We start from the raw sequence: 23,509 nt of genomic DNA, 5'->3' as shown, positions 1-23,509 counted from the left end.
CATTCTCAATGTACTCTCAGACAGTCATCACTGCTCTTCTTCATGTTAGGGAAATGTTGGAATTATGAGTTATGTCGGAATATTATTGGCCCAAAGACACACGCAGCGATTTGTTCCACACTTGTAAGTAAGTAGCCAACAAACGGCAGGAGATCTCCCTGTCTGCATGTTAGAAGCATCTGTCTAGCAACCGCTGTCTAGCGACCAAACCAGGACAACTTCCTGTGTACGGTACAGTACAGGAGGAGGGAGAAACAACACTCCTTTAATTACCCAGAAGCTCTCTTGCCAGAGGGATGGGAGATAAGTGCCGGAGGAGCAGCCGTGAGGAGAGAAAAATTGACATTTTAAGTGTGCCTGCGTTTAACCAGGCCCATGTATCACGCCAGTAAATGCACCACTTAGGTCTCAATCAGCATTCCATGAAAGAGCTTAGATGACATCATGTTCCTGTCACTTAGAAACACTTAAGAGAAATAGATGGCGGTGGTGGTGTGGTACGTCGAGCTCGTTGAAAAGGAAGTTAATATATCATCCCTTCTTCTTTTCTTTTCCCTTCCCTAGACTTTCCCAAGAATAAAAGTAAGCTGGCCGTCAACAAGAGGAGGAAACCCGAGGAGGAGGAGAAGAAATGCGTTTTAAAAAGACTCAAAACCGAAGTGTCCGAAAGCTTTTCGGAAAGCAGCGACTCCGAGCTCTCCAGCAAGAGGCTGGCGGACTCCTCCTCCTCCTGCTCCTCCTCGGAGCACAGCTCGGAGAACGAGCTGAAGGGCAAGAGCACCACCTCGAAGGCTGCGGGCGAGGAGGACGAGGACTCCAAGTCCCAGGTCTCCAAGGTGGTGGGAGGGACGGGGACGGAGGAGCCGCCGGCCACCGTGATTGGCCGCCTGTCTCTCTGGGAGGAGCTGCAGTCGGAGGAGAAGAAGGTGAAGGTGAAGACCGAGCCGCTCGAGGCGCACCAGCCGGCTGCTCCGGCGGAGGACAGGTCTCCACGGCAACCCTCCCAGCCTCCGCCCATGCCGCCGTACCCCCCAGAGGGTCCAGAGGCCCCCCCGCCGGGAGGAGGCTGCATCATGGAGACTAAAAGCACTGTGAAAGGCCCGTCCAACAAGGACCATTACACCACCACCACCAGCAGCAGCAGCAGCAGCCTCCTCCGGACCCAGATTCAGCCCCAGAAGTGCGCCGCCATCGACATCGTCACGGACGAGGCCAAAGACGCCCACCACCGGGAGAACTCTGAGGCCGTGTCGGCCCTGCTGGCCTCCCAGACGGCGGTCGAGCCGCCTCTCTACGTCTCCGAGACGACCACCAGACACCTGGTGCTGAACCCCCCCTCCTCCGTCGTCTCCGAGGTCCGCAAGCTGGACAGCGACCAGCAGCAGCAGCAGCAGAACCTGGCCCTGGCCCGCAGCCTAGGCAGCAAGCCGGAGCCGGGCCAGTCCTCCCCCGAGGTCATCAGGCCGCTGCTCACGTCCGTCAGCGAGTCGGCCGCGGTGGCGGAGCGGGAGAAGCAGACGTCCCAGCAGCAGCAGCAGCAGCAGCAGCAGTACCTCACCACCTCCATCGCGGCGCCCTGCATCGAGATCCGCAAGCTGTCCCGCAAGCTGAGCCCGCCCGAGTCTCCGGACGTCCCCCCCCCCAAGCCCCTCAAGCCCGCCCCCTGCCCCTCCCCCGAGGTCCTGAAGCCCAAACCCCCTACCAACCCCTCCCCCGACATCACGAAGTCAAAGACCCACAGCGGCGGAGGCGTCCCCGAGGCGTCGTCCAAACCCAAACCCAACACCTCGCCCGAGGTTTCCAAGCATAAAGTCGTCCGTTACCCGGACAACACGCCCCCCCCGGCTAACCCGGGCCGCCAGACGCCCAAAGCTGAGCCCGGGGAACCCCCCAGGTCCGGCTTCAAGCCCGTGCCGGCCCGGGGGGGGGCCACCACGCCGCTGCTGGCCCCCGAGGCCACCAAGAGCCCCCTGATCATCGACAAGAACGAGCACTTCACCGTGTACCGCGACCCGGCGCTTCTCCGGCCCGACCAGGAGCCGACCAATCACGTGGCTTACCTGCACCCCCACCTCCACCCGCTGCACGCCTCCTCCCACGCCACCTGCCTGACCCCCGGCGGCGGGGGCCACCACGCCTCCTCCCACCTGCTCGCCCCCTCCGCCTCCCCCCTCGGCGTGCACGCCCACCCCCACCACCAGGTCCACCCCCACCTGCTGCCCCCCGGGGTGCTGTCAGGGATTCCCCCCGGCGCCGCCGCCTCCCTCCTCGGGGGGGGGCACCTGGCGTTGTCGGCGGCCCACCACCACCCCCAGCAGCACCACCCCCACGCCCACCAACACGCCCAGCAGCAGTTCCTCCAGCAGCAGCAGCAGCAGCAGTCGTCCCTGCTGGCCCAGACGCACAGCGCCACGGCCTACAACCAGCTGAGCCTGTACCCCATCATCTGGCAGTACCCCAACGGCACCCACTCCTCCTACCCCCCGGGCCTCGGCCTGCCCTCCTCCAAGTGGGGGGTGCACCCGGAGAACACGGTCAACTCCGAGGCCACCATGAGGAGGGTAAGGTCTCAGTCCAGCGTGGCGATCGTACTCTTGCCAGTAATGTTTCTCTCTCTCTCGTGTTGCTTTTAGACTTGAGGAATCGCGTTGAGGAATGTCTCAATGTTGTCTGCTGAAGTCTGAACAGCAGATGTGTTTGTCAATAGAGGAGTTGTGACTGAGAGAGGCTGTGGGTGTGTGTGTGTGTGTGGGTCATGAGGGGACAGCCTAGAGCTCCTCTCTGTGCTCAGGGCTGAATGTGATGAGCTCATCCTGACAAACAAACCACACCAATCCCCCTGACGACCGGAAGAGGACCTCTGTCTCTGTGTGTGTGTGTGTGTGTGTGTGTGTGTGTGTGTGTGTGTGTGTGTGTGTGTGTGTGTGTGTGTGTCTGTGTGGGTGTGTCCTGTCAAGCTTTTCCAACAAAAGTCATTGCATGCGTTCACATGCTCTGCCTCTCTCTCTCTCTCTCTCTCTCTCTCTCTCTCTCTCTCTCTCTCTCTCTCTCTCTCTCTCTCTCTCTCTCTCTCTCTCTCTCTCTCTGAGGCCAGTTGTAGCATGTTTGTGTGACAGGGTGGGGAGGAGGGAGTGAAAGATATTGAGGGAGGGGGGGAAAACCTAATAAGTAGGAGAGTGAGAGAGAAAGAGGGAGGGAGGGTGAGTGTTTTGTATGTGACCATTATGGTGTGAGTGTGTGTGGGCCGGGGGGTTGAGAGAGTATTATATGACCATGTAACATTGAGAGCTGCCTTTGACCCTCTGTGTGTGTGTGTGTGTGTGTGTGTGTTCCAGAACTCCCCCAGCCCCTGGCTCCACCAGCACGCCCCCCCCACCTCCGGCGACGGCCTGGGGCTCCTCAGCCACGTCCCCCAGCGACCCGCCAGCGCCGACCCCCACCGGCCCATCAAGGTCAACCCCCACGCCAGCCCCCCCCTCTCCAAGACCGTCGGAGAGATCCACAAGGAGTGAGTTGTCCTGCTTGCCCCCTAACGTTAGCCTAACCGTAGCCTATCCTTAGCCCAGCCTTAGCCATAGCCTAGCCATAGCCTAGCCATAGCTACCACCTAAGCTAATGCTACCGGCAGCCCAGAGACCTGCTGACCCGAGGTGGTTCAGCCGTTCGTTCCCCGGTTCTCATGATAGAAGTATTCTGTTCTGGGTCCCGGGGACTCAGACAATCCCCCCCCCACCCTCCCGCACCCCGATACACTTACCTAACGTGTAGGAGAAATGCATCCCTCCAACGCTCTGATCTCAATGTTCTCTCTATTATAAGCATGGCCTATTTCTCTACCCGGGGGCGTCTCTGTGCGATTGAGCTGTTAAACGCTTCTCACTCGTTAAGCCCGTTATGTAACGTTAATTAAGCCGCACTTGGATGGGAGTCCTGCCCGGTCCCGCTTCTTTATGTACGGTGCTGCACTGTGATATCACATGCCACACCGCCTTAGGGCAAGAAACGAAACGCAAGTTAACGAAACAAATTGAATGATTGAATTTCCTAGGGAATGGGGAAACCAGAGTGGCCTGTAAAACGTTTTGTGTTGATTTGTCTCTCCGCAGGGAGCTGGAGAAGAAGGGCTTCGTGGACCCCATCAGAACCATCACTCTGGCCCACCTGAAGCAGGAGCAGGACCGCAGCCGCACTCCCACGGGCAAGGAGGGCCACCTGCACCGCCTCTACCTGGAGCAGCACAGTCAACAGCATCAACAGCATCAACAGCATCAACAACATCAACAACATCAACAACATCAACATCATCAACATCAACAACAACAACAGCATATTCAACAACAACAACAACAACAACATCATCAACATCAACAACAACAACAACAACACCATCAACATCAGCAGAGACTGGCACAGCAGGAGGCCAGCGAGCGGGAACGGGAGAGGGAGCGGGACCGAGCCAGCAAGTACAAGGAGGAGAACCGGCGCATCCTCCAGGAGAGCATCGAGGTGGCGCCCTTCACCGCCAAGATCCGCTCCAACGAGGCGGCCGAGAGGGACAGAGGGGAGAGAGAGCCCCCCTTCCCCCGCCTCCCCTCCCTCCCCAAGCCCCACGTCCTCCAGCCCCACCACGACAAGGAGTTGGACGGCGACCTGTACAAGTTCAAACACCACGCCCTGCCCCCCCAGCACGCACTCCCCCAGAGCAACTACTTCACCACCCTGTCCAACAGCGTGGTCAACGAGCCGCCCCGCCTCTACCCCCACCAGGAGCTCAGCTCCTACCTGGAGAAGGTGAGCAGCGCCCAGGCGATAGCCGCCCAGTCCCTGGCCGCCTTCGGCAGCAAGTCCCTGTCCAAGCCCCCCCCCCTCATCAAGCACCAGCCAGACGGGGAAGGCCTGGCGGGGAAGATCACCGAGCAGTTCACCCAGCAGCAGGTGGCCGCCCTGCAGCCCCTGAGCAGCCCCCCCGCCCCCCCGCTGGTCACCGACCACCGCCGCAGCCCCGCCATCTCCCCCTCCTCCTCCTCCTCCGGCCAGCTGCGGTGTATGCCCGCCCTGCACCGCGCCCCCGTGTTCCACCCCCCCACCCAGCAGACGCTGGACCGCAAGGAGGCGGGCGGCTACGGCGGCCGCCTGTCCCCGCCCACGCTCACGCCCATCCAGCCCGTCAGCTCGGCGGCGGGGAAGCAGAGCAGAGGCTCGGAGCAGAAGCCGCCCACGCTGCTACCGGAGCTCCGGGAGGTGAGCGGCGCTGGGTGCAAGGGTGGGGGCGGGGGGGCCGCCGGCGGGGCCGAGGTCTGGAGAGCCGCAGACGCCGCCCACCGCCACGGCCAGGAGAGGGCGTCCTGGCAGCAGCAGGAGAAGAGCCGGGGGAAGCCGCCGCAGGCCTCGGTCATCGTACGCCAATCCACGTGCATCAAGTACGACGGATCGCCGCCGCCCATGGCCGCCGCCTTCCCCGCGGAGACTCTGCCGGGGCGGCTGTTCCTAGGCAACAACCTAGCGATAGACTGCCGCAAACAGGCTGACGGCAGGGAGTCTGGGAGAGTCATCCTGCCCAACACTAATCTGGAGGACGCCTGCGCTCAGTACAAGAAGAGCTTTATCCGGGCGTCCCAGGGGAGCCTCCCTCCCGGCTCCGTGGGGGGGGCCAACGCAGTCAACTCGGTGTGCAATATCAGGACTGACGTAACCACGGCACCGTTCGGCGTGCTCAGAGAGGGCTCGGAGCTCACCTACCGCAGCCTCGGTCACAGGACGGAGGGGGGCTCCGCCTTCAAGGGCTGGGTGGCCGCAGAGCCCCCGGAGGTGGCCTCCTCCTCCCGGACCACCTCCCCCGGCGCACTCCCCCCCCTCCCTCTCCCTCCCCCCGGCCACACAGCCAGCGGAGGCACGCCCCCTGGCGCCGTCCACACAGCGTCCTCCTACTCCTCCGGGAACTTCGTCCACCTGAAGAAGCACAAGGCGGCTCTGGCGGCAGCGCAGTCCCGAGGCTCCGGCGGGAGCTCCTGCGGGAGTTCCTCGGAGAGCGAGCCGGCGCTTAACGCTAAACCGCCGCTCCCTAGCTGCTCCTCCTCCTCATCCTCGTCCCCTGTGGCCAGCGCCGCCGGTGCCGCCGCCCCGGACACACCCAGCAAAGCTAGCCCGCCGCTCCCCAACGGGCAGCCGGCGGCGGTGGCGCAGAGCAGCCAGCCCAACTACCACAAACTGAAGAAGGCGTGGCTCACCCGGCACTCTGAGGAGGACAGAAACACTAACAGAGTGGTGGAGAAGGCGGCGGCTGCGGTCCTGGCGGCGCCGGTGAGCGTGAGCTGCAGTAGCGCCAGCGTGAGCTGCAGTAGCGCTAGTACTAGTGTCAGTTACAGTGCTACGAGTGTCAGTTGCAGCGCTACCATTGTCAGTTGCAGCGCGACCAGCGTCAGTTGCAGCACCGCTAGCGCCAGCGCCATGTCGGACATGATCAAGCCGTGCACCGTCAACCTGACGTCCGCCTCCACGTCCGACATGGAGATGACCAAGGAGCTGAGCAAGTCTCAGCAGCAGCAGCCCTCCGAGAGCCAAGAGGACAAGCAGCTGTCCGCCCAGGAGGACAGGAAGAGCGCCTCGTCCACCACGCCCACGCCCGCGTCCGCCCGGCGAGCCAGCAAGAGGACGTACGAGTCGGGCTCGGAGAGCGCCTACGATTCGGACGCCAGCGAGAACAGCAAGACGGAGCAGCGGGCCAAGCGGCAGCCCAAGCCCACCTACAAGAAGAAGCAGAACGACCTGCAGAAGAGGAAGGGCGACGACAAGGACGAGGACGAGCCCAAACCCAACGGGATCTTCCGCAGCGCCAGGGAGAAGACCAAGCTGAAGCTGGCCAGCAGCAGTAAGTCTGTCAGCAACGTCTAACCCACTCTCTCAGCTTACCGTAGGCTTAGGGTTAGCCAGGTTTCTATCAAATACATATATAACATAGATTTCTTTGAACGTTTATATTTCTTGGACACCTTGGATATTAGATAGCGAACGATTCTCAGGCTCCTCGGTCCTGAAAGGGGAAAGGTATCACATGGCAGAGGAGGGTCCGGTTTCCCACACATCTGGAGCGCAGCTGTGGGAAGAAGAAAAAAGCCACTGCTGTAGGAATGTTCACGTTTATGTGAAGTACATGTTGCCAGGACATGTTAAGTGCTCTCCTAACTGGAACTCTCCAAAGCTTTTAGCAGCCTGTCTGGATGAATGTTCCGTGGGCGAGGGAGAACCTGTAACTGAATCTATCTTCTGATGTTTGAGGTCACTCTGAATTGTCAATTCCCTTCGACTCAGAGTCGTAATATCAGACCGGTGTGGTGGTTAAGGGTGGACACATACGTCCTTAACCATTACATACAGGCCAAACTATCTGCAGCTTGGCCATCTGGTCGTGATTTTACCGGGGTATTTGATTTCAAACATGAGATATTCATTTCAGGATATGCAGTGCTCTGTCTCTTGTCATTTGTATGAATAAGAGCACCCTGGATGACAGAGTAGCTGGGGTTTTGGATGCGGGTGCGTTGATTGTCCTAGAACTTTCTAGGCTCCCGGTCTTTCTTCTCACCTTGTTGGGAGGTATGTTGGAGACAACACTCCCAACCAGCCAATAGGCAGCTGAGAACTGAACAGCCAGTAATTATTTATGTTACTTACTAATTACATTAGTAGTGTTCCATCAACATAATTATAATATTCCAGGAAAAATAAAAAACACTTCAGTAACACTTCAGTAATGCAGCAATGTTATCTAAGTTCATTGGCTAAAGTTGACTAATTTGCTCTACTCAAGTAACGAAAAAAGGGAGGGGTTGTTCTGGAAGACATCACTTCTGCTCAAGCCAGGAACTCTCTAGACCTCCCAAAGACCAGTGCCAACCAGACTGAAGTCTGGTAATAGGAGACTCAATATGGTGAAACTGTCACCATCGTGACAGTTTTAGTGCAAGTTATTATAATGATCTATACATCCAAAATGGATTTAATCCCTTTTTAAAATGAGCAAATTTAGTGTATGAATAAAAAAAGAAAGAAAAAAGAAAATAAGTATGCCATTGTATTGATGAGGATTATTAGATGAATGAATGTACTGAGTTTGAATGAAGGCCGACCCCAGCTTGGCTGTGCAGTGCAGGGTGGTGCCTCCGTGTCTGTCCTCCATGTCTGTCCTAACCAGCCCTCCTCTGTGTCTCTCTCCCAGACGGCATCCCTCGCTCCGTGCTGAAGGACTGGAGGAAGGTGAAGAAGCTGAAGCAGACGGGGGAGTCCTTCCTGCAGGACGACTCGTGCTCAGAGATCGGCCCCAACCTCCAGAAGTGTCGGGAGTGCCGCGTGATCCGCAGCAAGAAGGGCGAGGAGCCCGCCCACTCGCCTGTCTTCTGTCGCTTCTACTACTTCCGGCGGTGAGTCAGTCAGCCAGCCAGTCAGTCAGTCAGCCAGTCAGTCAGTCAATCAGCCATTCAGCCAGCCAACCAGCCAGTCAGTCAGTCAGCCAGCCATTTAGTCAGTCAGTCAGCCAGCCAGTCAGCCAGTCAGTCAGTCAGTCAGTCAGCCAGCCAGTCAGCCATTCAGCCAGCCAACCAGCCAGTCAGTCAGTCAGCCATTCAGCCAGCCAGCCAGCCAGCCAGTCAGTCAGTCAGTCAGTCAATCAGCCATTCAGTCAGTCAGTCAGCCATTCAGTCAGTCAATCAGCCAGTCAGCCAGTCAGCCAATGGGCTATCACCGTGTCATTGTCACAGATTACGTCATTGTATACATCCTCCCACAAGCCCCGGCGTTTGTTTCCCTTAGCGATAGCCTCCCCCTCTTGTTTGTTTGTTTGTTTTGGGCCCTAGGGGGAGGCCTTGGGGGTTTCTGCTGAAGAGAGAAAAAAAAGAGAAGAAAACAAATGTTTCCTTTTGGGCTCGAGGGGGAGGGGGAGGGGGAGGGGGAGGGGGAGGGGTAGGGGGAGAGGGAGAGGGAGAGGGAGGGTGTGGGGGGGGGCCCTCTGGCCGCTTCTAATCCTGGAATAGAAGTCTGGCTCTGCTTAAATCTCCCAAAGAGGATTTTCTGCTGCTTAATGGGACACAATGTCAGTCCTTCAGTAGCCCCCTGCTCCCTGCTGAGTGACCTCCTCCCTGCAGATTAGTGACAGTGTGGTGACAGTGTGTTTACCACTTGTTTGCCGTTTCCTTAACGGTTCTCTTAATTTGGGACCGGTTTAAACCTGCACCATGTAGATGAGTCAGGCTAGCAGCTAGCTGGACCGTCTGTAGCTGATTATACCCTGAGACACGCATGCTCACCCTGCTGTAGGAGAAGGTCTGAGGAGAGGCCCAGGTGCTTCTTTTCACTATATTGGGAATCTACATGGTGAAATGCATTCTTAGACATGACTACGTCGTCATGATTACAAAGATGCCACTTGAAATGCATGAAATCCGAGTTTATTCGTGTCTTACACACACGTTCGCCTAGTTTTTGACTGCCTGTAGCCCAGTCACGAATGGTCCCAGTATTGTAGCTTCAGACGGAACAAGTCGGTTGTTAATCCTGTCCTGACGTGGCTCCCTAACAGAAGGAGACCCGGGTCTCTAACGAGTGTGTGTCTCTCCCTGCAGTCTCTCGTACAGTAAGAACGGCGTGATCCGGATGGACAGCTTCTCCTTCCCCGACCAGTACGACGAGGAGTCGCTGAGCCTCTGGGCGCCCGACTTCTACGAGGAGAACGAGCTGGACCTGGACACGTCCAAGTACATCCTCAGCTTCATCGGGGACAAGTTCTGCCAGATGGTGACGACCGAGAACACGGCGGCGACGTGGATCAAGAAAGACGGTAAACGGCTCCTCCGGGTTTCACTGTTCTAGAACATTCCTCCCGTCTGTCTGTCTGTCTGTGGCGTTGACGTGGGTTAGTCACTGTTCCCGCCAGAACATTCCTCCTGTCTGTCTGTCTGTGGCGCGTTGACATGTGTTAATGACGACACTCGCGAGCTGAGCCGCTAGACGGTGGGAACTGGGAAGTTATGCTAACCACTAACCCGGAGGCTAACATACCCGACTACCGACTGGAAATGAGTATCCTTAAGGTTCTGTCGACCCCGAGTCATGCATGAGAACAATAGCTTGTGTTCATCTGTTATTGTAACCGATTCTTTCGAAACTACTCTGAAACTACATCCCCCCCGCCCCCCGCCCCCCCCCCCTGCCTGGTGGGTAAAATGACCGCTGTTTGCTTTGCCTTTCAGCCAAGATCGCCTGGAAGAGGGCCGTGAGAGGGGTGAGGGAGATGTGCGACGCATGTGAAGCCACGTTGTTTAACATCCACTGGGTCTGCCAGAAATGTGGATTTGTGGTTTGTTTGGACTGTTACAAGGCAAAGGAAAGAAAAAGTTCTAAAGGTCAGTCATCGTCAGCTCTCTTGCTTTCTCTCTCTGGCGCTCTCTCTCTCTCCCTCCCCCTCTATGCCTCTCTTTCCCTCCCCCTCCATGCCTCTCCTGCTCTTTGTTGGTGTCAGTTATGGTTGTGTAGTTGTGTAGAGTGTGTAGTTGTGTAGGGTGTTTTGTAGTTGTGTAGAGTGTGTTGTGTGTGTGTGTGTGTATGCTGTGTGTATTCTGTGTGTGTCTATGCTGTGTGTGTGTGTGTGTGTGTGTGTGTATGCCGTGTGACTATTAACTGTTGTAAATAGTGGAGCTCAGCAGTGGTGCTGGGGGGCATAAACACAGTCTGCTGTCACTGTTCCTTCAGATGTGTGTGTGTGTGTGTGTGTGTGTGTGTGTGTGTGGAGGGGTAGTAAAGCTGTGGTCGTCCCCCTGGGGCTAACCTCCCTCCCTTTCTCTCTCCTTTCTCTCTCCCCCCCCCAGACAAAGAGCTCTACGCCTGGCTGAAGTGCGTCAAGGGACAGCCTCACGACCACAAGCACTTGATGCCAACGCAGATTATTCCAGGAACCGGTAGGAAAACCTCTCTGTAGCCTCTCTGCTGGGTCTGTCTGTAGCCTCTCTGTAGCCTCTCTGCTGGGTCTGTCTGTAGCCTCTCTGCTGAGTCTCTCTGGAGCGCTGCCAGGGTCAGGGTCTCACTCTCATTATTCAGCTGGAGGAGGGGAAGGAGAGGCAAAGGACAGGAGAGAGAGAGAGCCCTGAGAGAGAGCCAGGGCCGCTCTACCGCTCTCTTAATATATCATTGGGGGCGGCTGTGTCTCAGGAGGTAGAGCTGCCGTCTAATGATCGCAAGGTCGGCAGATCGGCGGTTCGAGCCCCGGCTGAGCCACATGTCGAAGTGTCCTTGGGCAAGACACTGAACCCCAAATTGCTCCCAGTGAGCAAGCGGGCCGGCCGGCGCCTTGCATGGTAGCTTGCCGCCATTGGTGTGTGAATGTGTGTGTGAATGGGTGAATGAGAGGCCGTTGTAAAGTGCTTTGGGTAAAGGCGCTGTATAAGTGCAGTCGATTTACCATTATTCAGCTGGAGGAGATTGAGAGGCACAGGAGAAAGAGCCCTGAGAGTAGAGCCACTAATCACACACACACTCCTACACACACACACTCCTACACACATGCACTCCTACACACACACGCTCCTACACACACACACACACACTCCTACACACACACACACACACACAAACACACTCTCCTACATACGCACTCTTACACACAGCCACAAACTCACACACACACACACTCCTACACACACACACTCACACACTAGCCAAACCAGATAGCCAATAACTCCAGAGCGTGGAGCCCGCTGAGCCCTAACAAAGCCCTGCTGTGTGTGCGTGTGTGTGAGCGTGCTCTGGGTCTGCTGCCAGGCCTGCGAGCCCAGTGTGTATGTGTGTGTGTGTGTGTGTGTGTGTCCTGTGTGTTGGTTTACTGTTGACGTGTGAGCAGACGATGTCCCTGGGCCAGAACCAGGCCCGGTTCTCTGAGGGCAGTTCTCTCTCTCTCTACAACACAGCCTTATTGTCAGAAGTACCAGACTTTTACCTAGAAAAACCTTTTTCCCTGACAGCAAGATTCGCTACATCTCTAAGATGTAGAAGTTTTTTTTTTTTACATTTTTTTCAATAATGACACGAATTATTTATTTTTTGTTCTGTTCAGTAATGGATACGGGTGTTGTTCTAGAACAGATAATGGATGTGGGTGTTGTTCTGGAACAGATAATGCAGGATTCCCACAGGTCCTTGAAATCCTTGAAAGTTTATGAATTTGAGAAAAAGAAATCAAGGTCTTAGCCTAAAAGTTTTTGAAAATAGACATGGGTCATTGAAAGTGCTTGAATTCCCCCCTCTCTCTCTCTCAAAATTTTTTTTTTATTCCAAAATGTTTTCCTTAGCTCGCCAACTAGTAAATAAGTCTCTGTATTGTATTGTTTAACTTTACACATATTTCACAATATATTGCTTTGCTGTGCTGTGGTAGAGAAGGCAAGAGACCATCTAGTGTTCACACATTCAAGCCTCTCTTTTTAATTGTTGTCTGTGAGCGGATAGTTCCTATTATATAAAGTCTCATCTAGATCTGTCTCAAACGATGCCGTGTTGGGTCCTTGAATTTGAGGGAATTGAGTCTTGAAAGTCCTTGAAAGGTGCTTGAATGTGATGTTCCAGAAGGTGTGGGAGCCCTGCTAATGGATACGGGTGTTGTTCTGGTGTTGTTGTGTTGCAGTTCTGACGGACCTGGTCAGCGCCATGCACTCGCTCAGGGACAAGTACGGCATCAAGGCTCACTGTGCGTGCGGGGGGAGGCAGAACGCCCTGCTCAGCAAGCTGCCCTCCACCAACGGAGTCTCCCAGGTACCCCCCTCGCCTCTACCCCCCCGCCTCTACCCCCCCGCCTCTACCCCCGCCTCTACACCCCCCCCGCCTCTACCCCCCCGCCTCTACCCCCGCCTCTACCCTCCCGCCTCTACCCCCGCCTCTACACCCCCCCCGCCTCTACCCCCCCACACCTCTACACCCCTGTCCTGACGCACCTCACACACACACACACACACACACACCGACACGTGCACCTAGATTACACACACTCGTGCACAGCTCTTTAGTTAATGTTCATTTAGGAAACAACCCTCCCTGACCTGTTTTGACCGCTCTCTCCTCTCTTCTCTTCCTCTCTCCTCTCCTGCTCTCTCCCCCTATCTTCCCCTCTCCTCTCCTCCTCTCCCCTCCTCCTCTCCTCTCCTCTCCTCTCTTCTCTTCCTCTCTCCTCTCCTGCTCTCTCCCCCTATCTTCCCCTATCCTCTCCTCCTCTCCCCTCCTCCTCTCCTCTCCTCCTCTCCCCTCCTCCTCTCCTCTCCTCACCTCTCCTCTCTTCCTCTCTCCTCTCCCCTCCCCTCCCCTCTCCTCCTCCTCTACTCTCCTCCCCTCTCCTCTCCCCTCTCTTCCCCTCCTCTCCTCTCCTCTCTCCTCCCCTCTCCTCTCCCCTCCTCTCCCCTCTCCTCTCCTCTCCTCTCTTCTCCCCTCCTCTCCCCTCCTCTCCCCTCTCCTCTCCCCTCTCCTCCCCTCTCCCCTCCCCTCCCCTCCAGGTGCTGCAGAACGTGTTGAACCACAGCAACAAGATGTCGGTGGTGAAGCAGGAGGCGGGGCAGCAGCTCAGCTCCCAGAAGGCCGAGACCAACGGGGGGGGCAACAGCCCGGCCAGCGACACCAGCCCCGACGCCAAGCCCCCCCCGCCCGAGTCCCAGTCACCCCTGCACTTCCTGGCCGACCTCGCTGAACAGAAGTCCAGGGAGGAGAAGAAAGGTGGGTGGGAGGTGGAGGAGGAGGAGGTAGAGCCGCCGTCTAACGATCGCAAGGTCGGCAGATCGGCGGTTCGAGCCCCGGCTGGCCACATGTCGAAGTGTCCTTGGGCAAGACACTGAACCCCAAAATCGCTCCCAGTGAGCGGGCCGGCGCCTTGCATGGTAGCTTGGTCGCCATTGGTGTGTGAATGTGTGTGTGAACGGGTGAATGAGAGGCCGTTGTAAAGCGCTTTGGATAAAGGAGCTGTATATAAGTGCAGTCCATTTACCATTTAGTGACTGACCCTGGGCCTGCCCCCCTGCCCCCCTGTCCCCCCCCCCAACTCCAGAGAACAAGGAATCTCCCCTGGGGAAGCAGGCCAAGGAGGAGAAGGCCGTGGAGGGCCTGGAGGCGCTGCAGCACCACAAGGCCTCCTCGCTCCTGGGGACCACGGTGCCGGAGCAGCAGGGCTCCACGCTGAGGGACCTGCTGACCACCACCGCAGGGAAGCTGCGCATGGGATCCACCGACGCAGGCATCGCCTTCGCCCCCGTGTACACCACCACCTCCCAGGTACACACACACACACACACACACACACACACACACACACACACACACACACACACACACCACCACCTCCCAGGTACACACACACACACATACACACCACCACCTCCCAGGTACACACACACACACACACACACACACACACACACACACCACCACCTCCCAGGTACACACACACACACACACACCACCACCTTCCAGGTACACACACACACACACACACACACACACACACACACACACCACCACCTTCCAGGTACACACACACACACACACCACCACCTCCCAGGTACACACATACACACACACACACACACACACACACACACACACCACCACCTTCCAGGTACACACACACACACACACACACACACCACCTCCCAGGTACACACACACACACACACACACCACCACCTTCCAGGTACACACACACACACACACACCACCACCTTCCAGGTACACACACACACACACACACACACAACCACCACCTCCCAGGTACACACACACACACACACACACACACCACCACCTTCCAGGTACACACACACACACACACACACACACACACACCACCTCCCAGGTACACACTCACACACACACACACACACACTCACACACACACACACACACACACACACACACACACACACACACACACCACCTCCCAGGTACACACTCACACACACACACACACTCACACACACACACACCACCTCCCAGGTCAGGGCTCGACAGTGCGACTGTTTTGGTCGCATTTGCGAGTGAATATATTTCTGTGCGACTTGGAAATACATTCAATCGCATCAGTGCGACTAAAAGACTGCTGAACTACTGTCATGCGCAGTCAAACGTATGTGTATAAGCGATGAGGGAATGAAAACAGTGAACAGAAACGCGTGTCGCAGAAATGCTTCACGCGAGTCCTATATGCGCTTAAAATGCGCTCGTAGCGCTGTGTTTTGCTTCCGGTTTCATTACAAAGAGGTTAACCCCATTATGTGCCTGACGTCTAACAACATTCAAATGACTCTAACTTCATATTTTTTCGGATTTCAATGTATGACACATCATTGAAAGCTTATGATCCGTAGTTCCAATCCACAACACGTCACATTTGAAAGTGTAAGTGTTTATGTAATTTTTTTACATTTGAAAGTGTTTTTTGTTTATATATATTTATATTATACAATATACCAGTCATATTCTGGAATGTGTCTAAATGTTAAAGTTCCATAAGTATAAGCAAAATAAAGTAACAGTTTGTAAATAAATAGTAGCATTTAAAAAAATAAAAACACGAACCATGAACCGTGACCCAAAAACCGAGGTTCATACCGAACCGTGGGCCAACTGAAATTAATATTCTTACTTCCCCTTTACATTGTGTGAGTCTCTATTTTTATTACGGCCAAGAGCCGGTTATGATCATTTTGATATGTTATGATTCTGATAATTTGTTGTCGTTGTTGACGAAAATTGCGCAATTTTCATTGTGCTACTGAAATTCTTGGTGTGCTACTACATTTTTCAACATGGTAGCACAGTGCTACCTGGGGAAAAGCTAAGCGTCAAGCCCTGTCCCAGGTACACACTCACACACACACACACACACACACACACACTCACACACACACACACACACACACACACACACTCACACACACACACACACACACACACACTCACACACACACACACCACCTCCCAGGTACACACTCACACACACACTCACATAAACCCCTTTCACACATACGAGCCTTCCCAGTAATCCCGAATATCGCTACTACTAAATATAATTCCACAACTGGACACTACTTCAACTTCCAATCATAGTTAGCTAGCTTACTTACTTATCAAATGCACATTGTGACGTATCGTCATGGCGATGTATAACACAGTGACTTATCATCATGGCGATGTGTAACCCAGTGGCGTATCGTCATGGTGACGTATCGTCATGGTGATGTGTAACCCAGCGGTGTATCGTCATGGTAACGTGTGGTCCTGTCGTCATGGTAACGTGTATATCCTGTCCCCCCCCCCCCCCAGACGGGGAAGTCGGGGCGCAGCATGCCCAACATCCTGGACGACATCATCGCCTCGGTGGTGGAGAACAAGATCCCGTCGGGGCGGAGCGGGGCCAAGCTGAGCCTGAAGCTGGAGCCTCTGGCGGGCGCCATGGTGGAGAAGAGGCTCCTCCCCCCCCCGGCCCCCCTCCCCCAGCCCCCAGCCCCGCCCCCCCCCGCCGAGGACATGCCCCCCAAGGCCCTGGCCGACGTCCCCCACTGCTGGCTGGGGGAGCGCCGCCTCCTCTGGCTCAAGGACCACCGCAGCCACGGCAACTGGAGGCTGTTCAGGGAGTGCTGGAGGCTGGGGCAGGTCAGTGATGGTCACACAGGAACACAGGAACGCACACACACTCACACAGGAACACACACACACTCACACAGGAACACAGGAACACACACACACTCACACAGGAACACACACACACTCACACAGGAACACACACACACACACGAACATGAACGCTCACACGAAGAGGAACAGGAACGCTCACACACTCCTCCTAGTAGGACTTGGCATCGAGGCCCAGTTCCTCGTTGGTACCATCTGGTTCCAAAATGTCCAGAACCGACCGGACCAGATGGGTCTGGAGTTCTGGTCCTGAATGTGTTATAGAAAGTATCGGAGCGTCGGGCAGCTGGCGGATCATTCTGATCCAGATTAAACGTTTTGAACAACCGGGCCCAGATCTGGCTTAGAGCTCCAATGTAGAGAAGAGAGACAACCACTGTCTGCCCTCCCCTCCTCTCCTCTCCCCTCCCTTCCTCCTCTCCCCTCCCCTCCCCTCCTCCTCTCCCCTCCCCTCCCCCCCCCCCCCCCCCCCAGGCCTGTGTCTAACCCCCCGGGGCACAGAGTAGCGTGGTAGCGTGGTCACCGCGGAGCCTCATATTTCATCACAGCTTCCTGCCTCCAGGACCCTCAGTGACATTTATTGACTTCTCTCTTCTGGGGCACGATGACTTTACAGCCGACACAGGAAATGTACAGCAAATAGTAAAACCTCTTGAATAGTAAACCTCCCCCTCTCTCTCTCTCTCTCTCTCCCTCCCCCTCTCTCTCCCCCCCTCTCTCTCTCTCTCTCTCTCTCTCTCTCTCTCTCTCTCTCTCTCTCTCTCTCTCTCTCCCCCCTCTCTCTCTCTCTCTCTCCCCCCTCTCTCTCTCTCTCTCTCCCCCCCCCCTCTCCCTCCCCCCCCTCTCTCTCTCTCCTGGGGAGATTGGATATTGCGAGAGGAGAAGAGGCTCATTGTAATGCATAGAATACCGTTCCTCATTCCATGCCATGCATCACAATGAGCCTGGCCTCCAGTTTCTACCTCCACCAGCCTCCCCCGGTGTATTGTGTGTATATGGTCCTCTAGTCAGCACTAGAGTACTATAGTACTAGAGTTAGTACTGGAGTTATAGTACTGTACAGAGTTATTATGATATTATGATGTTATTGCCAAGCTGGGGGGAGTAGCAGGTTTATTTGACATCATATCTGAGGACTGGTGTCTAAATGTGTTTTTGTTGGTGCGGTTTCAGTTTCAAGTAGTAGAAATGAGGTAGTGAGGATTGCTGTTCATATTCTGTCATCGTGTGGTTTAAAGAAAGAAAGAAAACGAACCCCAAACATTCATGTTTCAAGTGTGAGGTAACAGTAGTCTTGTCTCTGCAGCCAGTTTGTCTGGAGGGTGTCTGTGTGTGTGAGGTAACAGTAGTCTTGTCTCTGCAGCCAGTTTGTCTGGAGGGTGTCTGTGTGTGTGAGGTAACAGTGGTCTTGTCTCTGCAGCCAGTTTGTCTGGAGGGTGTCTGTGTGTGTGTGAGGTAACAGTGGTCTTGTCTCTGCAGCCAGTTTGTCTGGAGGGTGTCTGTGTGTGTGAGGTAACAGTAGTCTTGTCTCTGCAGCCAGTTTGTCTGGAGGGTGTCTGTGTGTGTGTGAGGTAACAGGATGTGAGGTAACCAGGTATCTTGTCTCTGCAGCCCGTGCTGGTGTCGGGCGTACACAGGAGGCTGAACGCGGCGCTGTGGAAGGCCGAGTCCTTCAACCAGGAGTTCGCTGACCACCAGGGGGACCTGGTCAACTGCCGGGACGGCGTGGTGTCCAACTCCGGCATCAAGGAGTTCTGGGACGGCTTCGAAGACCTGACCAGTGAGTAGACCCTCGACCCGGTAACCATGTCTGTCCCTGGTCTCACTGATTACCTGACTGTCCACATGTCTGTACTGTATGTACAGGGTCAGTGTTTGGTGTCGTAGATGACGGTCTTCAACTATGTGGTAGACTAGAGCGTCACTGGTGTGAGGAAGCATGTTCATGGATCAGATATGTTTGTATAATTTCAACAATCCCCCCTCCCCCCCCCCCCCCCCCCCCTTCAGAGCGGCCCAAGTGTAAGGACGGGGACACGGTGGTGTACAGGCTGAAGGACTGGCCCTCGGGGGAGGAGTTCATGGCCCTGATGCCCTCCAGGTATGAATTAATGAATGAATCGTTTAATGAATGAATGAATGACTGAATCGTTTAATGAATGAATGAATGAATGACTGAATCGTTTAATGAATGAATGAACGAATGACTGAATCGTTTAATGAATGAATGACTGAATCGTTGAATGAATGACTGAATCGTTTAATGAATTAATTAATTAATCGTTTAATGAATGAATGAATGAATCGTTTAATGAATGAATGACTGAATCGTTGAATGAATGGATGAATGAATGAATGAATCGTTTAATGAATGAATGAATCGTTTAATGAATGAATGAATGAATCGTTTAATGAATGAATGGCAGCACACCATCACACTGGCCCACTGGGGCTTTACTGCTGTTTCACTGGTCCCACTCTGTCGGTTTTTACTACGTCATTGTCAATCACTCAATCCATTGTAATTGTATTTATGGTGTATTATGTATAGCACATTGTATGCATAAATGCGGAAGGCTCCGCAAGTCTACACAAAAGGTCCAAAGCAGTTGAAATGAGGAGCATACAGATACAGTATAGGAAAGATGTCGAGGTCTGGCCAAGAGTCTAGGAGTCCCTGTCTTACAGGGTGGTCCAGCTCGGCACCCCCAGCCTTTGTCTGCCTGTAATGTCATTGGTTTTCACTCTTGGCTTGTTGTGTGTGTGTGTGTGTCTCTCTGTGTGTGTGTGTGTGTGTGTGTGTGTGTGTGTGTGTGTGTGTGTGTGTGTGTGTGTGTGTGTGTCTGTGTGTGTGTCTCTGTGTGTGTGTGTGTGTGCTCTCTGTGTGTGTGTGTGTGTGTGTGTGTGTGTGTGTGTGTGTGTGTTCTCTGTGTGTGTGTGTGTGTGTGTGTGTGTGTGTGTGTGTGTGTGTGTGTCTCTCTGTGTGTGTGTGTGTGTGTGTGTGTCTCTGTGTGTGTGTGTGTGTGTGTTCTCTGTGTGTGTGTGTGTGTGTGTTCTCTGTGTGTGTGTGTGTGTGTGTGTGTGTGTGTGTGTCTCTGTGCGTGTGTGTGTGTGTGTGTGTGTGTGTTCTCTGTGTGTCTCTGTGTGTGTGTGTGTGTGTGTGTGTGTGTGTGTGTGTTCTCTGTGTGTGTGTGTGTGTGTGTGTGTGTGTTCTCTCTCTGTGTGTTCTCTGTGTGTGTGTGTGTGCAGATATGATGACCTGATGAGGAACCTGCCCCTGCCAGAGTACTCTGACCCAGAGGGCAGTCTGAACCTGGCCTCCCACCTGCCCAGCTTCTTCGTGCGTCCGGACCTCGGCCCCCGGCTGTGCTGCGCATACGGTACCTAGCACACACACACACACACACACACACACACACACACACGCATACGGTACCTCTCACACACACACACACACATACGGTACCTCACACACACACACACACACATACGGTAACTCTCACGCACACACACGCACACACACACACACACACGCGCATACGGTACCTCGCACACACACACGCACACACACACACACACACTCCTTCACCAAGGGCACACACAGGGCATCTTTCACACACACACACACACACACACACACACCTTCACCAAGGGCACACACAGGGCGTCTCTCACCATGCACGCACACACACGCACACGCGCACACACACACACACACACACACACAGTAACCTAAGCTACAGCTAGCACACAGACATGTGTTAGAGAGTGTTGTTTTGTTTGGAGCCTGACGTGCTGTGTCCCTCTGCCCCCCCCCCCACACACACACACACACACACAGGCGTGGCAGCTTCCCAGGAGCAGGACTTTGGGACGGCCAACTTGCACATGGAGGTGTCCGACATCGTCAGTGTCCTCGTCTACGTGGGCGTTGCCAAGGGCAACGGAGTCCTCTCCAAAACAGGTAAACACACACACATACACACACAGACACACACATACACACACACAGTTGCAAGTCGGAAGTTCACGTACACACCGTAGCCAAATACATTTAAACAGCTCAGTTAGGATCACTACTTTATATTAAGAATATGAAATGTCAGGATAATAATAGTAGAGAGAATGATTTCTTTTAGCTTTCATCACATTCCCAGTGGGTCAGAAGTTAACATACACTTAGTGTCTGGTAGCATTGCCTTTAAATTGTTTAACTTGGGTCAAACGTTTCGGGTAGCCTTCCTCAAGCTTCCCACAATAAGTTTGTGGAATTTTGGCCCATTCCTCCTGACAGAACTGGTGTAACTGAGACAGTCTGGAGGCTGTAACTGATAGGGCTTCCACACAGCCAAGGAACTGTTCTGGTTCGCGTTTGCAAACCAAGTCTGGGACCGGCCGGCGTGTTCCGACCGAAAATAAATTGGTTCAAAGCCTGAAAAGTTGGTTCGCAGCAGGAACCGAAATGTAGAACAGTCACGTTGTCAGTCTGTAACTGATTCAGTCTCTAGATGTGTGTGGGTGTGTGTGTGTGTGTCTCTGTGTGTGTGTGTGTGTGTGTGTGTGTGTGTGTGTGTGTGTGTATCTCGACAGTAGGCAGTCATTTCTGATTCTGCTCGCTCTTCTTTCACCTTCTTCTGTTAGGAACGAACTCGCTTACGCTTGTGACATATATTCTTCTCTTTCTCTGTTCTGAGGAGAAGCTGTCACGTGACGCATCTTTTTGACAGGTTATTTATTTGACAAATGACATATTGTTTACAAAAGGTTCTGTCATCATCATCGTGTTTCATAGCATCTTCAGCCACACAGACACTCACAGTGGTGCTGGACAAACACTCTTAAGGCGTTTATTATATATAGCAATTTATGATGGTTTTATGACGGTATTGACAGAAAACGTTGCTATTTTCTTGTGCTAGATGTTGATCAAAAAAGTTACAGCAGCATGCAAACTGCTAATTAAAAGCTAACGTTAGCTAGCTAGCTTAGTAGCTACATACCCTGACCTTTGTGCTTTGAATTACCGTAATAATTAAGTAAATTGGCAAGTGTGATTGCACATTAGCATGTTCAAGAAAGTTTGTGAGCGTTCGTAATGCCGCTTCTCTCTTCAAATGTCCTCCGCTCTCCACAGCTTTGTGACTTGAATTACCGTAGTAACCCTATATGGGTAGAAAGCAGAGCTTCTCTGCTTTCAGGAACTGTTGGATTTTTTTTCAATAGCACAGTTTAGTAATTATGGTATTCTTTTTTAACGGTTTTATGGTGGTTTTGGAACAGTGGCTTCTTCCTGGCTGAGCAGCCTGTCAGGTTATGTCGATACAGGACTCGTTTTACTGTGGATAGTAGGGGTGGGCATCGACGATCGATAATTGATCGATAATTGATCGATAAGGATCTTGGTCGATCACAAAATAAAACATTTGGTCGATCACAAAAAAAAAAAAAAAAAAAAAAAACTTTTTTTGTGATCGACCAAATGTTTTATTTTGTGATCGACCAAGATCCTTATCGATCAATTATCGATCGTCGATGCCCACCCCTAGTGGATAGAGACACTTTTGTACCTGTTTCCTGCAGCGTCTTCACAAGATCCTTTGCTGCTGTTCTGGGATTGATTTGCACTTTTCACACCAAAGTAGGTTTGTCTCTGGGAGACAGAACGCCTCTCCTTCCTGAGCGCTATGGCGGCTGCGTGGCCCCATGGTGTTATACTGGTGTACTGTTGTTTGTACAGATGAACGTGGAACCTTCAGGCGTTTGGAAATGGCTGAACCAGACTTGTGGAGGTCTTGAGGTCTTGGCTGATGTCGAGCAAAGAGGCACTGAGGTTGAGGTTAGGCCTTAGAGTACATCCACAGGTACACCTCCAATTGACTCAAATGATGACAATTAGCCTATCAGAAGCTTCTAAAGCCATGACATCATTTTGGGGAATTTTCCAAGCTGTTTAAAGGCACAGTCAACTTAGGGTCTGTAAACTTCTGACCCGCTGGAATTGTGATATAGTGAATTATAAGTTAAATAATCTGTAAGTCTGTAAACAATTATTGGAAGAATGACTTGTGTCATGCACAAAGTAGATGTCCTAACCCACTTGCCAAAACTATAATGATAACATGAAATAACATGAAGTCTGTGGAGTGGTTAAAAAAATGAGTTTTAATGACTTCAACCTAAGTGTATGTAAACTTCCGACTTCAACTATACATACATGTATATACACACTCTCTACACACACACACACACACACACACACACACACACACACCCCTCTGCCTCTGAGACAAGACTGAAGCTAGCAAGCAGCCGTGTTTCACAACTAGGTCAGGAGGAGGGAGTCAGAAAGGCTGTTCTCCTTCTCTCTGTTAAGGCCATCTGTGTGAACGCAGTGGTCAGGTTTCCACACACACACACACACACACACACACACACACACACACACACACACACACTCACCCCTCTTCTGTGCTGGAGTGCAGAGATAAAAAAAACACAAAAAAAAACTAGCCCACTGCAGACACGGAAGAATTCCTCTGCCAGTGGAATGTGGCTGTGTGGCTGAGGAGAACCATCTGGAAGGCCTGGCTCCCTCTCTCTGTCTCACGTGGGCCAGACCCTCCCTCCCCTCCCCCCCCCCTCCCTCGGCCCGCTCAGCCTCAGCTGAGGAAACACCTCACAGAACCCAGGCTGACCTGCTCAGACTACAGAACCCAGGCTGACCGGCTCAGACTAGAGAACCCAGGCTGACCGGCTCAGACTACAGAACCCAGGCTGACCGGCTCAGACTACAGAACCC

At 53.7% G+C, this 23,509-nt stretch overlaps 1 protein-coding gene across 1 annotated transcript in view; it reads left to right on the top strand.

Annotated features, from left to right (window-relative positions):
• The window catches only part of jmjd1cb (jumonji domain containing 1Cb), a 33,079-nt gene that overhangs the window by 3,376 nt on the left and 6,194 nt on the right, over nt 1-23,509 (top strand). The window contains exons 5-19 of the mRNA XM_080541874.1: nt 565-2,561; nt 3,336-3,508; nt 4,107-6,868; nt 8,216-8,417; nt 9,615-9,829; nt 10,242-10,394; nt 10,857-10,946; nt 12,665-12,792; nt 13,524-13,740; nt 14,069-14,292; nt 16,342-16,671; nt 18,322-18,490; nt 18,721-18,811; nt 19,960-20,090; nt 20,552-20,674. Coding sequence (XP_080398000.1) covers nt 565-2,561; nt 3,336-3,508; nt 4,107-6,868; nt 8,216-8,417; nt 9,615-9,829; nt 10,242-10,394; nt 10,857-10,946; nt 12,665-12,792; nt 13,524-13,740; nt 14,069-14,292; nt 16,342-16,671; nt 18,322-18,490; nt 18,721-18,811; nt 19,960-20,090; nt 20,552-20,674 — 7,005 coding nt within the window. The remainder of the gene's footprint in view (nt 1-564; nt 2,562-3,335; nt 3,509-4,106; nt 6,869-8,215; nt 8,418-9,614; nt 9,830-10,241; nt 10,395-10,856; nt 10,947-12,664; nt 12,793-13,523; nt 13,741-14,068; nt 14,293-16,341; nt 16,672-18,321; nt 18,491-18,720; nt 18,812-19,959; nt 20,091-20,551; nt 20,675-23,509) is intronic.

Source organism: Nansenia antarctica (genome assembly GCF_963989245.1).
Source record: "Nansenia antarctica genome assembly, chromosome: 11".
NCBI lineage: Eukaryota > Metazoa > Chordata > Actinopteri > Argentiniformes > Microstomatidae > Nansenia > Nansenia antarctica.
The sequence above is the reverse complement of the archived record's forward strand: the minus strand, read 5'-3'. Positions and strand labels throughout refer to the sequence as shown.